Source organism: Vanellus vanellus (assembly GCF_965231255.1).
Source record: "Vanellus vanellus genome assembly, chromosome: 3".
Taxonomy (NCBI): domain Eukaryota; kingdom Metazoa; phylum Chordata; class Aves; order Charadriiformes; family Charadriidae; genus Vanellus; species Vanellus vanellus.
The window spans coordinates 50124125-50140394 of record NC_138907.1 but is presented as its reverse complement, the minus strand read 5'-3'; the positions used below and the strand labels follow the sequence as shown (position 1 = coordinate 50140394).

At 40.8% G+C, this 16270-nt stretch overlaps 1 protein-coding gene across 1 annotated transcript; it reads right to left on the bottom strand.

The window, feature by feature from the left end:
* Window positions 1–13700: 13700 nt before the first annotated feature.
* On the bottom strand, window positions 13701–15327 carry TTLL2 (tubulin tyrosine ligase like 2; the record flags this gene model as incomplete). Its single annotated transcript, XM_082480335.1, is given in 2 exon segments — window positions 13701–13730; window positions 13732–15327. Coding segments are annotated over 2 exon segments (1626 nt in total).
* Window positions 15328–16270: the final 943 nt, after the last annotated feature.

The following is a 16270-nucleotide window of genomic DNA, read 5'->3' as shown; positions in this document are numbered from 1 at the left end:
GATTCTACTCGCTGAGCCAGGTCAATCCCCCTCTGCAGTTGCTGGTACCACATAAAGGAGGGGCTGGAAACATGCGGCTGGTGACAGACAAAAAGGAGTGAGACTCCAGCGGGATTGGGCTGAGGTTGGCTTGAGCTGCTGTGAAACTGCACCACTGGCTTTTCAAGTTCTCCTAAACCACTCAGTATTTCAGTCTTGAGATCCTTAGCAATAAAATGATGTCTTAGGAGCTGCAATTTCTGAGATAATATCTCTTCATGAAAAATAGTTTTAAAGGTCTTTAGTACTGTACCACTTGTCTCGAGCTGAAGTCCCAGGCATATTTTGACAGTTTGCCTACTCACTTGTATTTGAAATCATGATTATATTCGAAGAACTCAGGCTTATTCACAGAACTTGCCTGCAGAAAACACCTCCAAATTCAAAGTAGAATTCATATTCCTTTAACAATTAATTCTATTAATTTCTGTTCCTTTTAGTATCCTTGTGGGAAAGAGTTAATCAGTTGCCTATCTCCTGCTCAGAACCGTTTTACGCTTGAAGGAAAAGATTTAGCCTTTTAAAATTCTACAGATTTCTGGTGTTGCAACAGGGTTTCTTTCGTGGCTCCTTCCTTGTAAGAACATCCATTAAATTGTAGTGTCATTTATTAACATAAATAAGAGAATACTATCCACAACAACAGATCCCCTAAATTTCATTGATGAAATGGAGAAAATTTTACAGCTGTCAAAAAATGGCCATAGTGACTGTTGTCAGAGAAGGAATTGTGCGGTCTTTCCTTGTTTGTTATTTGCTAGTCTTATATCCCTTGAGCAATAGCTCATGGACTTGGGCAAATGAAGCTGATGGCAAATATATTCTTTCCATGGACTGCTCACACTCATCGTCCCAAGCGGGCACTCTCTAGTGTGCAAGACATTTCAAAATCAGAGTACCTGGTACCGTTTCCATGGGCCTACCGTTTTCTGAATGTTTCTTTGTTTCTGACCATCATGTGCTCACTCCTAGTCATTCAACAGATTAATGCATTAGAGATTCTTCTGCTGTCAGTCCTGACAGACACTGACATCATCTTTTGCCATTTCTGGGACAATTTCAGCAATGTAGGCAGTGATACTATGCCTTTGTCTCATACTGCCAGGCATTTCTACATCAGGTTCAGTAGTATACTTCAAAGTTTCGTCTAGGTGAGAATGCAACCTCAGTTTTCTTGTCATACCAACGTAACCTGGCAGTCATTGTGTAAATCCTATATATCTCATGGTGGTCATGCGGAATATGGTATGTTTCCTCTGTGCTCTGATCTATGGTCTCCCAAGAAAAAACGGGGAAGTGCTTTTGAGCAACTGTGATCTTTCCAGTCTAAATATTTTCTATAGTTTGTTTGAAACTGTTCACATCTCACTTCCCTTCTGTGTCTCATATCTATCTTAGGGTCCTACAAGGCTTGTGTCAGCCTTGGTTGATGGAGAGGTATGAGAGTGAAATGTAAAAAGTGTGGACATCTAGCAAGTAAAAATGAATGGTCGTGCAATATATTTTACTGGGATCAGCTCGGTTGTGGTACCCCAGGGAAGGATATCTTTCCTGTTGTTGGCAGGGTGGTTGGGCTGAGGGATCAGAGCCTGAGAGCAGCTGTTGGCCTTGCACTAGGCTCCTACAATTGCCCTTGACTTGCATCATTGTCCAAGTAGAGAGAAATATGGGAAGCAAAATAAGACCCCAAATAGGGAATTATGGATGTGTGTGTATGCCCACAGACAAAAATAAATATTTTCTTAAAAATTTTAAACACTTAATGATGCACCTATTGCAGGACTTTTAATGCTGTTTGAAGATGTTTATATCAACTTAACACAAATGTATTCAAACCTTTTAGGCAATAAAAAACTCTGTGCAAAGGGCTGATCCTTTGAGATCAGTGATAAAGGAACATCACGAAAAGAAACCATCCAACTACTCCCTTGGCAGAAGCACAACACCGACTGGCAGGAAATCACCTCACCAGGGAAGACTGACACCTTTTGAACCAGAAAAAGTAAGCCAGTAGCAAGGTCTATTTAGGCTGCCTTTATTTTCTTCTTACAGTACTGTTCAGAAGCTGGATGAGGACCATGATCCCCACATAGCTGCTGCTTGGTCTTCTTTCCCTGGTACTGCAGGGGTTTTGCCAGAAATTATATTACAGACTTGTTGTACATTGAGCTATTTGGGCACCTGCAGGCCAGAGCATGGGTGAATGCTTTGAAACCTGCCGCCCCTGCCCTCAGAAAAAGTTCAGAGGTGATCACATGCACCAAGCACCAGGGTATTCCATGGCCAGTGGCTCCCTGTGGGCCAGGGCCTGGGAGCAATGGGGGTGAAAGGGACCTCCTGAGGGGCTCCGGCAGGGCAGGGCCCATCCCCAGCCAGGGAGAAGGGCAGGCTGGGGATGGGTGTCAGGGTCAGGCCAGAATCCCAATTGTCAAAGCCCGTAGTGATGAGGTAGGTCTGGGGTTACACCAGGAAGTCAGCCCATGGGTCAGGCTGGGGTTTGGATCAATGAGGTGCATGGTCAGGCACAGGTATGGCTGCGATGCAACTCAACAAGGACCAAGTGCAAGAGCCACAGCTGAAATGCAGCTCTCAAGAAAAGGGGGGAGGGGGCTGCCTCGGGCTTCTTCCGGCTCTTTCACCCACATCTCTTTCTTTACAACAGTCTGAACCAAGGCGAGGCACTTGCACCATGTCAGCAAACTGGTCATGCGCACAGGCAGCTAAACTCCTAGAAAGGGGAAGTGCACTCTGGCTATGTCACTGATAGGTCCCATGTTACAGTGAAGCGTGACTGTATGTCAGGGCCTCTCCATTTTGCTTCAGGTTGTACATCAACACTCTCCTACTGGGAGAAGAACAGATGATAAGAAATCCCCTGGAGCTGTCTCACATCTAAGTGGTTTTAAGGAGCCTAACTCATCTTCCTGTGCAAAAGGTAAGATTTGTGGGAACTTTCTGCCTGCTTAGAGTGGTCTGCAAATGACTTGGAGATGCTGGTCCCCAGCTCTTGGCTCACAGGTAATATGTTGTCACTAGAACTCTCCTATGAGACTTTGAAGAATTGTAAAACTTGTATTTTACAAGAGAAGGAGAACAGATTGTGCTGTTGCCTGCAATTTATTCATTGAGGTTGTTGTCCTGGAAGCCCAGAAGGGGGAGAAGAGGCGCAGTCTGCACTCCTCTGGTCCAGGACAAAGCACCTTCAGGAGGATGGGCAAGCTGTTAGCAAACCTTATCAGCATAAGAAGCAATGTGCTACAAGAATCTGAGAGCTAGCATCTTTAAAAAAACTTCTGAAATAGGTATGGAAATAGGTGATTTAGCAATTTTCATATGCTTTCAATGACTCCTTTTACTTTATTTTTTTCTCATAGGCAGGTCTTTGCCCATTTCAGATAGCTCAGAAGACATGACCCTCTCACATAACCTCAGCAACAACACTTGCAGCTTTGAACTCTACAGTAACAATGAAGAAACAGAGGTATTTCACCACATAACTCTATAAAATAATTAGTGAGTCTGTGATCTCAGTTTTCATATACAGCATGCTAATGCCCATTTAGCTGGGAACAATACTGACTTTATTTTCTTGCCTCTACTCGTGATAAGTACAGTCTTTAAAACAATATTGCAGTGGCTTACAAACAATACAGCAGATTTCTTTATCAAGATATCCCTGCACAACTGTTGGACATTAAAAATTTATGTTGCTAGTTAACATTTTAATTTTGGCTCAGGAAGAAGAGACTCTTAATCTTAAAAAGACAGAAAAAATGCTAAAACCTCAGAATAAAGTCACTTTTGTGACCACACACAGGAGAAGTGGCATAACTAAGTATGACAACACAGTACCTGCAGACAGTTGTCCTGCTTTTCCGGATGCTGAAGCAAAGGTTTGAGCAACTTATGGTTCTGGCTCTTATATGATTAGCAACTGTCATCCTTTCCATTTGTGAACTGAAATAAAACACACCAAGAAAAAGAAAATCCTCCATGCAATGGACACAGAGTTTTAGGGATGCATCTGGCAATTTCAAGCACTGTGTTTACAGCTATTTACTGGAGCATATCATTGCCCTGTGGGAAGCAGTACTCCCCTTTCTTTGGATCCCACAATTCAAAATACATCACATCTTCAAACTGTAATTAACATTAGTTAGTAACTGTTCCAGATGTTATGTGCCAGATGTCAGTTAAATTAAGGCTCCTTTATGCTGCCAGACAGTGCAAAGAACACTCATTGTAATGGTAAATTGGATGTGTAACATCCTGAATAGCACTTAGTTACATAGTTAGCATTACCTACAGCTAAGAACCACGTAATTTGTTTTGGAAGAGTGGATCTAGCTAATACAGGTACCTTTGCAAATCAGTAAGCCAATATTCAGAGATAGTTCTGTTCTTTGTTCCTGTTTTTAATCCCTCCATTTCTTATAGTGTTGTTTTGCCAGAATGCACTCTTGTCTCCTTGTTTTTGGACTTTCTCTGTGCTATCTTTTGCTTTGCAAAGTGAAATTATTGGAGTTAAAGTGCAACCTTCCTAGTTAGGAATAAAATACCAAAATTCATGATAAATGCAAGGCAATAACAGAAAGAAGGGCAGCTTACCTCTGTGTTTGTGAAAGTAAATGTTTCTTGCATAGCTGATTAAAATTAATGAAAATATGTTAAAAACATTTCTATTTATATAACACTGACTGTGATGCTTTCATAATATAGCCTCCAAAATCAGTATTATCTAGAAGATCAGTGTTATATCAAGAAAGAAGAAAAAGTGAGGAAGAGGCGCAGGAAAAAATAGAGCATCGGGATGGAAAGGTGAGGTAAAATAGGATGCAAAAATACTTGAAGAGATCACCAATAGGACTGCAGTATAGATGGGAATCACTGCTTCAAGCAGCTTCCAATTAAGTATCTGTGCATTAAAGGAGATCTGAAGTGTAAAGTTCACACCATGAATGGTAGAAAATACGTACGTATAGCTGATGGGCTGGAAATCAAGTAACCAAATTATCTTCTTATCTCCCACATGGATTTAGTCTATGAATTTCACCAAGTCCTTTTTGGTTTTTTGTGGGCTGGGAGGCATGATATGCTTACCTTTAGAAATGAAAACGTGCTAGTGGAGTAGCAATGGTATTTTGTAGTACAAGACTAAAGGCGGTTCTTTTGTCTCCTTGGAAGTGAATTTAAGGGCAGTGAGCTGTGCCAGCTGGACACCACTTGTGGGAGACGTCTTTTGTTACACACCACACAACTGGCTACACACAGAGTAGCATCAGCAGAGTTGTGCTTGATGCAGCCTGTCCAGTTTGCTCAAGCCACCTGACAAAATCCCCAGTGATTCCCCAGCTACATCTCAAGATTGCTTCCAGCTGCCCCTTGTCTTGAGGCTCATAGCTCAGTGTGGCAGCTGGTTTTGCCCTTTTTCTGGAAATCCCTGTCTTCCAGGAGGGGGTGCGTAGGCAATTCTTGCTGGCTTGCCATTGTGTCCCTTCACTGCCTGCCACCAAACTGGATAATTCGTTCCTGAGTGACCATATCACCTTTCCTGCACAGCATCTCAGGAATGATCTTGAAAGGCTGATTCTGTAGACGACTCTATGCATTGGAAATTTGGTGCACTGCTATTGGGAAAGGTTGTCAGCAAGGTGACCAAGTGAGCTGGTACTAGTTTCACTGCTCATAGACAAGGACTCTTTCCACCAGTGTAACTGCTCATCTGGGCCAGATCTGAACTCAGTCCCAGGTGTCTCTTCGATGACACTACTCCAAGCAGGCTTATCCTGTTAAAACATTCCCTTGCTATTAACTGAGGGTAATCTATTCCCAATTACAGTTGCCAATTCTGGGTAAGGCTTTTGGCTAGATAAAGTTAAGACAGCAATTCAGTTTCTGTGTCTGTTTGGTTCTGGGCTTCTCTTCTCACCCTGCTGATATAGGCATTGATTAATGGTACCTTCCAGTGAGCAGTCATAGAAATGGCTTTTGCAATATAAAAGTTGTTCAGGGAATACTGGTTTGAGATGCCAATTCTTTTATAGCTAATGCTGAGATGAGGTTTGTGAAAGCTTCTGCCAATCACAATTTGCTCTCATAGAAGTAGAAACTACAGTATCTGTTGTTTTGATCCTCAAAAGAAAACTAATTGTGAAAAAAAGTTCACTCTGATATTTTTACCACCAGATCTTATTAATAAAATCAAGTGGTGGGTTGAACTTTTTTGTGCAACCAGACAGAGAGATCAAAATGGGGATTGATGCCTTTAGAAAGAGATATTAACTCTCATTTAAACTATGTGGAACTTCTTGTGGCCTTCCAGTATCTGAAGGGCACCTACAAGAAGGCTGGAGAGGGACTATTTACAGGGCATGTAGTGATAGGACAAGGGGGAATGGCTTCAAATTGGAAGAGGGTAGATTTAGAATAGGTATTAGGTAAAAAAAAATTCACAATGAGGGTGGTGAGTCACTGGAACAGGTTGCCCAGGGAAGTTGTGAAGGCCCCATCCTTGGAAGTGTTCAAGGCCAGGTTGGGTGGGGCTTTGAGCAACCTGGTCTAGTGGGAGGTGTCCCTGCCCATGGCAGGGGGGTTGGAACTGGATGATCTTCAAGGTCCCTTCCAACCCAAACCATTCTAAAAAAAAAAAAAAAAAAAAAAGCAGGTGTAAGAACATCTTTCCATTACTAACTAACAATTTTTTAAATAAAGTAATTTCTAAAAAACTAAAATCTTGCCCTCAGTAATCATTACAATGCCTGTTTGGGGGAATACCACATTTCTCTTCCCCCAAGCATATTTACTCTTTTTTGGCTTGTTTTGTTTGGAAGGTATTACCTTTTTGTGGAGGGTGTGTTAAAATTTGAGGCATATGGTAGAGCTATAGGGCACCTTCTGGTTGTTCTCTTCCTTGGACTTCTCCAGATGAACTATATTATGGGATTTGATACATGGTGAACAGAACCAGCTGCCATAGTAATTCCAGGAAAACTGATTAACCAGAGGCTATGCTAGGTATGAAGTCTTCTTTGACCAATGTATTGTTTGTAGAAGAGCACACAGATGACATTATTGCCCCCTGTTGTTAAGAGGTCTTCAGCAATTCTGCAGACCTCTGCATGCAGCCACATTTAATTCTGTAGTACTGAATGTCCGTACAGGCTTATGTTACTTGGAATAAAATGGTTGTTAACGTATATCAGCAGTCTGTGTTAATATATCAAGTTTAATCATTTTGGTTCACACAATCCAGAACTGGGGTCTCTTGAGTGACTTGGAATGTGTACCAGCATATATGAAATTAGTACAGAGAGTAACTCACCGAAGTTGGTCAAGGAAAAACCTGAATGGCTTCCTTATTGCCACAGGGCTGTGTGTGTGCCTTATCTTGCTGAACAGAAAACCAAGGTGGTGGGGTGGGAACAACTTGGGCCGAGTGCTAGAAGTGAGTTCATTTTGTGAAAAGGAAATTAAATTACTTTAGGTCTCTTTTACGCACAAATGAGGGACAAATAATGCACCTGTGCTACAAAGATAGCTTTTGAAATAAAAAGGTACAGCATGACTTAATTCAAGATCCAATTTAATTGGAATGCAATGCAATGTTACTCATGTCCTTTAACTTCATTTACATTAGATGCTTTATGTGTTTGAAGGTAGAAGAGGTGCTTACTGATGGACGTCGAATCATCACTTTCCGCAATGGTACTAAAAAAGAGATCAGTGCTGACAAACGGACGACTACGATCAGCTTTTTCAATGGAGATGTAAAGAAGATCATGCCAGATCAAAGAGTGGTGTGTAACATTTTTTTCTTCAAGGAAAATTAAATGATTAAGTGATTTTCCAACAAGGTCCTATTATTTATCTTGATCTATCAGTTCTGGGATAAATGGATGAAGGTGTTAGTTTAACAACCCTGAGTGGTGAGACGGCTTCATCTACAAGGACAAAAGTGGAAAGAGGTGAAGGTAACAGTCAAAGGAACAAATGGGTAATTGGCCAAACAGTTTAAAGGAGACTGAAAGAAGGCAAAGGGCAGGGGCAGACGTCTGAAGCAAGGACCGGTTTTTATACGTTTGTAGGGTTGGTAGCACAGGCGGTACTTCCCTCTTGGCATTATGTAAATATAAATTGTTAATAATAATGTGAGCTAGACTGGAAATAACTGAGGCTTTGGCAGCAGTGGGACTACTTTAAATTAATAGTGCATGGATGGGAGCCAAAGCAAAGAGATGGGAAGATGAATTTCATGCGTGAACTGTTGTCTTGTATACTACAGAGATGAAAGTAACAACATCTAGACACAGCCATGAGGAGGGGGGTGAATGAGAGGAAGGAACAGAAATGCAAACATAGCTGCTTTTATAGATGGAAGGTACAGAAAATGACCTTGAAATGACTTTTTTAAGATGGCTTATTTTTAAGCACATTGTTATGGTTGAATCTACTTATGCAAATATTGTGAACATGCTACAAACACTTCACTTTCCTTCCAGATTTATTATTATGCAGATGCACAGACAACCCACACTGCTTATCCAGATGGCCTGGAGGTGCTGCAGTTCCCTAATAATCAGATAGGTATGCAAGAGCTCATAAATGTGAACTACTTGTGCAGGAAGGTTTCTATTATGAAAGTGTCATCTGATTCTGACTCCAGCAGACTGTGTTTTTTCTTCTCAATTTGCATTGTCTTTGCATTAGACTTCCAGTATGTTCCATCACTTTACTGCTCAGTTTCCTTCTACAAAGCAAAGATATTAATGGGGTGTAAATGCCTCTCTTCTAATTTTGATTATCTGCTTATTTGATTCTTTAATTTCTTTAGCAGTATGCTGGATATCATATCCCTAAAACATCCACAAAAATCTGATCTAGCTCTGTGTAAAGCAACAAAAAAGAATACTAGATAGACTTTTTACATCTTCTTTTCCACAGAAAAACATTATCCTGATGGCACACAAGAAATTGTGTTCCCAGATCACACAGTGAAATGCCTGTATAGTGACGGATTTAAGGAAACTTTTTTCCCAGATGGTACAGTAGTAAAAGTAGAAAAGTAAGTCTCATGTTAATGACAGGAACCAGGAATTGGGCACAGATACAATGATACTGACATTTGAAACTGTGGTTGGTTCTGCATGGCTGGGAAATTTCCAGACGAAAGGAGAAAGGCTTTGTAAAATAACGAGGGTTTTGCTACAATGAGGCATTAAAAATTGTTCACTTCCACCCTGCATGATAGATGACCATTTATCACTGGCAAAGTGACTGTGAAATATTCCTTATTTATTTCCATGTAACTTTACACTGGCCAGGGTTGCTGGGAGATCACCAATTGTCTGTGTTAACAATGTGGATACTAAGGGACTCAGGATGAGGACTCCTGAACTCAATTGCTAGCTTCTTGGCTCCCTTTCTGATCTTGGGCAAGGCATTTCAGGTATTATCTCTCTATTCCTCCATGTAAAATGAGGAAAAATAACAACAGGACTTTATTACACATGCCTCTCCTGGGCTTAGGGAGGATCCTGTTGTAAAATAAAATCTTGCTTGCAAAATGCTTTGAGGTCCCTGCATGAAGAATTAATGTAAAATTCAGATCCCACCATCCATTAGGCATTATACTATGTACTGAAGTACCTTTGTATTGAAATCTTATTGTGAGATCAGATTTCTAATGCCATCCCATGTAAATTTTGAGGTGAATTATAACCTGAGACAGTTGTCACTTGACATCGTTTTTCACTTTTGTTGTGTCACACCAGACAGCTCAGTGAGATAGTTTAATAACAGATAGTGCCTTCTCATCACTTCATTCATTGCTATTTCTTTCAGGAATGGAGATAAAATAGTGGTATTCAGTAATGGCCAAAAGGAGGTTCACACTGCGCAATTCAAGAGGAGGGAGTACCCAGATGGCACTGTAAAAACTGTGTACTGCAATGGCAGACAAGAAACCAAGTACTCCACTGGACGAGTTCGAATCAAAGATGAGGACGGTAATATTATCCTAGACAAGAAGTGATTCCACCCCTCAAAGGGCTGTGCTGTACGTAAGTTGCTGAATCCATTTTCCTGAAATGTCAAAATTGTTAGGAAAATTTAAGCCTTGTGAAAATGAATGGATGGATCTGTAGGGCTGAAGTTTACTTTGGTTTGCTAACTGGTGCTCAGTTTGGAATAACCTTGCCCAAATGAAATGTCTCTTGAGTGAGACTTGAAGGAAATGCAGTCATGCCCTATTTGTGTATGTAACATTAAAATAAATGTCCATAGTACTTCTCATCAAAGTGTTTTTTTTTCATGATATTGACCACACTTCCCCTTGGTTTTCTGCTGGTTAGTTACAAAATGACTACAATTAAAGAGCATGGCATAAGAACCTGAAATCTAAAAGCTTTTTGAATTTGAGTTCAGTGCTGTCTTATGCTGACTAAAACAAATAACAAAAAATGTGGAAGTGATTAATGTTTTCAGTTTGGTTGGGTTCTTTGGAGCAGAAGATCCCAGCATGCATCAGGCCTTATCATGAGCTGTACATTAGACCAAAACCTGAGCAGGAGTTCAGTGAACAGTCACACCTCTGCACGTCTCTTCCAAATAAATTATTCAACAATTATATGATCATAATCTAAGAACTCTGTCTCATGCATTTGAAGACAAAATGGAATGTTTATTCCACCCTGGTCATTATTCTGGATGAAACAGACCTTTCTTTTTCCTCCTGCAGTCTTTCCTCAGACCTCCTCTGTGTTGCTTTGTTTTTGAATCAACCTCTCCCATTTCTGCCTTTATTCTCCTAGTAGTGGAAAAAAGCTTCTGGTCAGTGGGTCTCTCCAGCTTCAAGGCTCTTTGGATTGCACTTGATACCTAAGGGGGTTAATCATTTATCAGATGCTGCTTTCAGCTGCCTTCCCCTTAGACTGCCTGTCCATCATCTGTCTCGAATTTTTCCAAAGCACTGAAGCATTTCCCCCATAGAGCTCAGCTCATCACCTGCCTATTGACTGAGAAGACCAATTATCTCCTCAGGCCCTTCAAATTCCTGGAGCAACAAACACACTTCCATAGCATGCTGCTTTAGCCTTTTGTCAAACCTAAGTGCAAAATAATTGCAAGATTATGGAATTGCTTTTTCTTCTCTTCAGTTTCTAGTGGGTCAGACTGTGGACAAATCACCATTCAAATTACAGAGCATCTTTGGAAGAAATAGATTGAATAGAGCAAGAAGCGTTGCTAATATTGCCCATACACATGCTGGGTCTTATGAATGTAACTATGATGCCTCGAACATCCATGCAGTTTATTGTCAACTGGTGTGATAATAAAATTGCATTGTTTTTCCTTTACTCCTGTATAACAAAGGAACAATTTATAAACCTGTGTTTTTCACTACTGAAACGTTTAGTACCTTTTATATGTTTTGTAAAAGGAAACTCTAATTAAAAGTAATCAGAGATCACTTTTTTCCATGTGTTTTACTAAGAATTTCAGTTCAGTGCTGCTTTATTCTGACTAGAAGAAATCTACATTTGTTTTGTTCTCTCTGTTAAGCATCATGAAAAAAGTGAATGTGTCATTTTGTCTGGGAAACTAGATGTGATACTAGTGCTTTGTAAAGGACCACTGTTTTTATTCCCAGGAATTCCTTTTAACAAAAGGTCCCTGTTCTCAAGTTAATATGCTGACATTCTCTTTGTTTCTATAGTAATACTGAAAACAGGCTTTGTTTGTAGCTTTTAGCCTTAAATCACTGTTTGCCATTCAATAACCGGTGTATATAAATCTGTGCATATAATCCCTTCTAGTTGGAAATTAAATAAGGAAGTATTTTGTATGCTGCGTGCTCCTTGCTTCATTAAGCACTCTCTACTGCGCTTGCAGGAAGCTTTCTGATTCTGGAATAATTAGGCCTGCAGTCCTGCACAGGTGCAACACATGGGGGATATGCGCATGTCAGTCTCTAAAACTGCACACATGCAGACATGCATGTGTGCAAACACCTTGAGAGTGTATGCATTCACCTTGCCAGCGCATGCATGCGCCTTGTTAGGACCTGCTTACAGGAATTCGTAATGGTACATAAGCATGGGATGGTTCTGCTTTCTGGAAATCAATGGCAAAACTTCCATTGGTGAAATCAAAGGGTGAGACCACTGAGCATTTCACAGTACTTTTGTCAACCAGTCTGTGGCCACCATATTTACCAAGACATGTTTTTCAAGTAATATTTTATAGTGTAATAGCAAAGGGATTATTGAAATCAGGGGCACAAATTTGGTGTGAAAAGGAGGAGACAGAAAAACACCTATCTAAATGACAAGTCTGTCAGGTATGTTATAACTGGGAGTCCTTCACAGACCAGTTATGACGCATGCCACATTATTTTTCTCAGGCTGAGTCTCACATCCTATCTCCTCTACCTTCCACTTGCGTTAGGTGACCAGAAGCAGTAATGGGTCTACCAGCCATAGTTCATTGTTGAACACAAATAATCCAACTTAAGCGTGACTGCATATGTACTTAAACTGTAGGAATACACATACCTACTTTACTCTGTTTTTTGTTCTAGAGGGTTGATAGTGAACAAAATCTTATGAATCCTTCAGGGAGATGGAACACAGTTGGGAAACCCCACTTCTCATCTTTCCACAGGTTTTCTGGCATTAGCAGAAGAATGCTAAAGCCAGTATTTGGCCTCAGTTTTGATTCAAATTTAGAATACGCTGTGACTTCTGAACAGCGTTACTTCCATTCAAACAGCTGGGAGCAGCAGAGATGTACAAGGGCAGGGTGGTATTTTGATCACCATCTCAAATGCTTCAGTTCAGTTTTCTTGCATGCACAGCTGATCACCAAAGTTTTATTGCAAGCAAAACAAAGCTGCCTAACCACTGTACCCATCAGGTGGCTAATGCAGACTCTGCGAGAGAGAGAGAGGGTCGATCCAGTCTTCTGAACATGATATTTCCAGTTTGTATTCTGCCCTCTGGTACCTTGGGAAGCCTAATTATTTCTCTACTAAGAGTTTATCTGAATCAAAACACTGGAGCAGTATAGAGATTTTTTAAAAATTACCTTCCATAAGAGTTTCTACGGAACCCTACTGGTCATAAAATGGAAGTTATTTCATATTGGTGTTTCTTACAATGCAAAATTAATTTCTGGAAATGAATGTTGGGAAGTTCACTGGATTATTCAAAAACATGACGGTTTTGCATCAGTCATATTACGTGCACCTTTGTAAACTGAGTGCATGTAGAATGCTCCCTGGTGTAAAGTGACCAGTTTTTCAAGTCATAAAGCCCCCTTAGGAAAAGAAAAGCAGCAAAGATTGCTGAGAAAAATAACAAACAAAGAATGGCATTTCTGAGGATGTTTTGAGAAATAAAATTCTCCATGTTTATTCCGGGATTACTTCAATGTTTCAAGAATTACTTTAAAAAAAAATAGCCAGTACTTTAATTTTAAAAAATAATCTCTCATGGTAATTGCTAAATTACAATTTTTAAATTGTCTATTGTTTGAGTTATCTCTCTTTCTAATACAATTTCAGTGTACATCTACCTCCTTCAAGATAAAATTGTCATTTACGATATGTCTAGATAACCTAACATCATGAAGTTACACAGAACTTAAACAGCCTACTCTTTTCTTTATGTTCTGCTGTTTTGATGGTAACTGTTTGCTCACTAATTTTTTTATTTCCTTTATGATGCTCTTTACATCTGTCCCATCCCTGGAAGCTTGAAGTGCAGCTTCGTTGAAAGGAAAAATAAGGACAAAATCTCCTACTCGGGGGATAGGCCTCTGGTCTTTATCTGAGAGGAAATAGGGACGTGTAGTTAACTTGCAGCTGCAGAAGTCAGGTGTAGGTAACCAGTGGCTGAGTGGGGCAGACTTCTGCAGAGAATGCCCAGCTCCTGGGAGTTGTTTATTTTTAGCTTCAGCTTTTGCTCGGGAGGGCGTTTTTGGCATGTTCATCCTTTCCCGCAGCTGGGAAGTCAATGTTTTTCTTGGATGTGCTCTGGCAGTTTTCTTGCTCAGGGTAGCCACCTTATGAATTGATCCTCTTGCAGCCTGCAGTGCAGGTTGGACAGAAGCAGCAGAAGTACATTTAGCCACTTTTCGGCAAGTGAGTAAGCCAGGAGCCTCCCCGGAGGCACTCTCACTAGCTGTGCTCCAGGGCACATGCCTTCTGCCAGCCTTTGTCCCCGACACTTGGTTTTGCCTGAAAGTGTCAATCTGTTTGTAGTTCAGCAGTTCAACAATATCGTGAAGAAGTTTTCTTTTCACAGTGTCATCAATGGAACAGTCTAAACACAAGGCCGGATTGTAGTTGACTTCTAAAAGCCACGGCTTGAATTTGTCATCAATCAGGATGTCAAAGCCAAAGAGCTCAAAGCAATTGGAAGCCACTGGTAAGGGTGTTACAGCAAGCAGTGTGAGAATCACTATGTTATTGATCTTCTGCCAAAGGAGAATGTCATCAACCCCAAATATTCGAAGGTAAGAGCGAAATTTGCTGAATGTCCATTTGCAGCCGCAGCCAATCCCTTCTTTATATTTTTTATACGAAGCTCCGCATTTGTTGATGCTGGTGTTCGTTAGGTGGGCACAGACATTGTCCAGAGAACTGAGGTCAAACTTTTCAGTGGCAAACCTCACCAGTCCTTCTTCATAAGTGTAAATGGTGAGGGGGCAAAAACTGGTGACACACACATAAAGGCGCAGATCCAGTTTATACCCTGAAATGAGCAGTGGGTTGCTAATGTACTTCTGCACAATGACTGTACAGTCATACACTAAGTCTTTAATGTCTTGGAAAATGAGTATGCCCCTTCCACGGGAGAGATCCACAGGCTTGCAAATCCAGTAGCTAGGTCTTCTGTCTACAGAATCCTTGCTGTATTCTGCTACAAATTTGACATAGTCATTGGGCATGATGAATGCCAGTGGACTAAATTCATACAGAGCTGATCCATATGCTCCTTTCATACGTTTCAGATGCCTTGCCAAATAGTCTTTTCTGGTGATCCGGACAGCTTCTGGGTAGTGATTGAGTCTCTGCCAGGGTTTAATGCTGTGGTGGTCCGTCATGCGGAAAGGTGAATTCCGCCAGTATAGGTTCCAGTCTGCATCATCTTGCTCCTTTTTGTCAAATTCAGTCCAGCCACGTTCCAGCAAAACTTCACGGACTATTGCAGGGACATTCTCATGGAGACGAAACACCAACGGCCTCAAGATCTCTCTTGTGTCATAGTCATCTGCCATCATTTCCATCTTACTAGCTGAAAGAAAAAAGAATCACCAGGAAGAAAACAGTGAAATTAATGCCATAGATTGTGCTAGCAGTCATCACCGTCACTGTATTCTTAATGCCTGTCACTCTCAAAGTATTCTCAATGCATGTCGCCAGTGTGTTTCTAGGGTCCACAGTTGAGAAGTCAAAGGGTGCATTCAAGCTCGAAGATATATATAAAAGGGCATCGATTCCAGATAGCTGTTAAGATAGCACAAAGCATTGATTGCTGCAAAGTTATATGTCTCCACACTTTATTTAATTTTTCTTTGAGGTGGCTTACTACAGCAATAGCTGTCCCAAAGCTTTTGTAATTCTCGGATACCTAGACTTTTTGGTTTTTTTGGAACTGCCTTCAGCCTAATGGCTAAAACTTTGCCTAGTAAGACATATTTTGCACTGCTGCATTACTGAGACATTCTGCTAACTTGCCCTGCTCTGAGCAAACTCTTTTGGCTAAGATTATAAAGGCCAATGAAAAACTGATGGTAGACAGTAGGAAAATGGTTATTGATTCCAATGCTCTTTTCCTCCTCTGACATACACTGATTTAAATCACTGATAATCTTCTGCTACTCCTCCAGTGAGGTTCTCCCCAGTTCCTGAAGAGCAGGGCACATTCTTGTCCCATCACTTTCCTCTCAAGAAAATAACATTCCATAGAAATGTATGTAGATTCTGAATGAAATACCATTTCCCAGTATCTATAGTGGAAGTACATGATGGTCCCTGTCTATTTTCATGGGTAAGAAACACATCTTGAGTTATTTTGGGCACAGCAATTCTCATATAAACAGTTCATGAAGTGTGCCCTTCCCTCCCCAGCTAGCTCAATATATACAAGACTCAAACTAAAACCCCCTTGCTGCTGACTGGTGGCATAGCAGACAAAAAGTCCCATGGACCTGTAGATTTGAGAGTGTT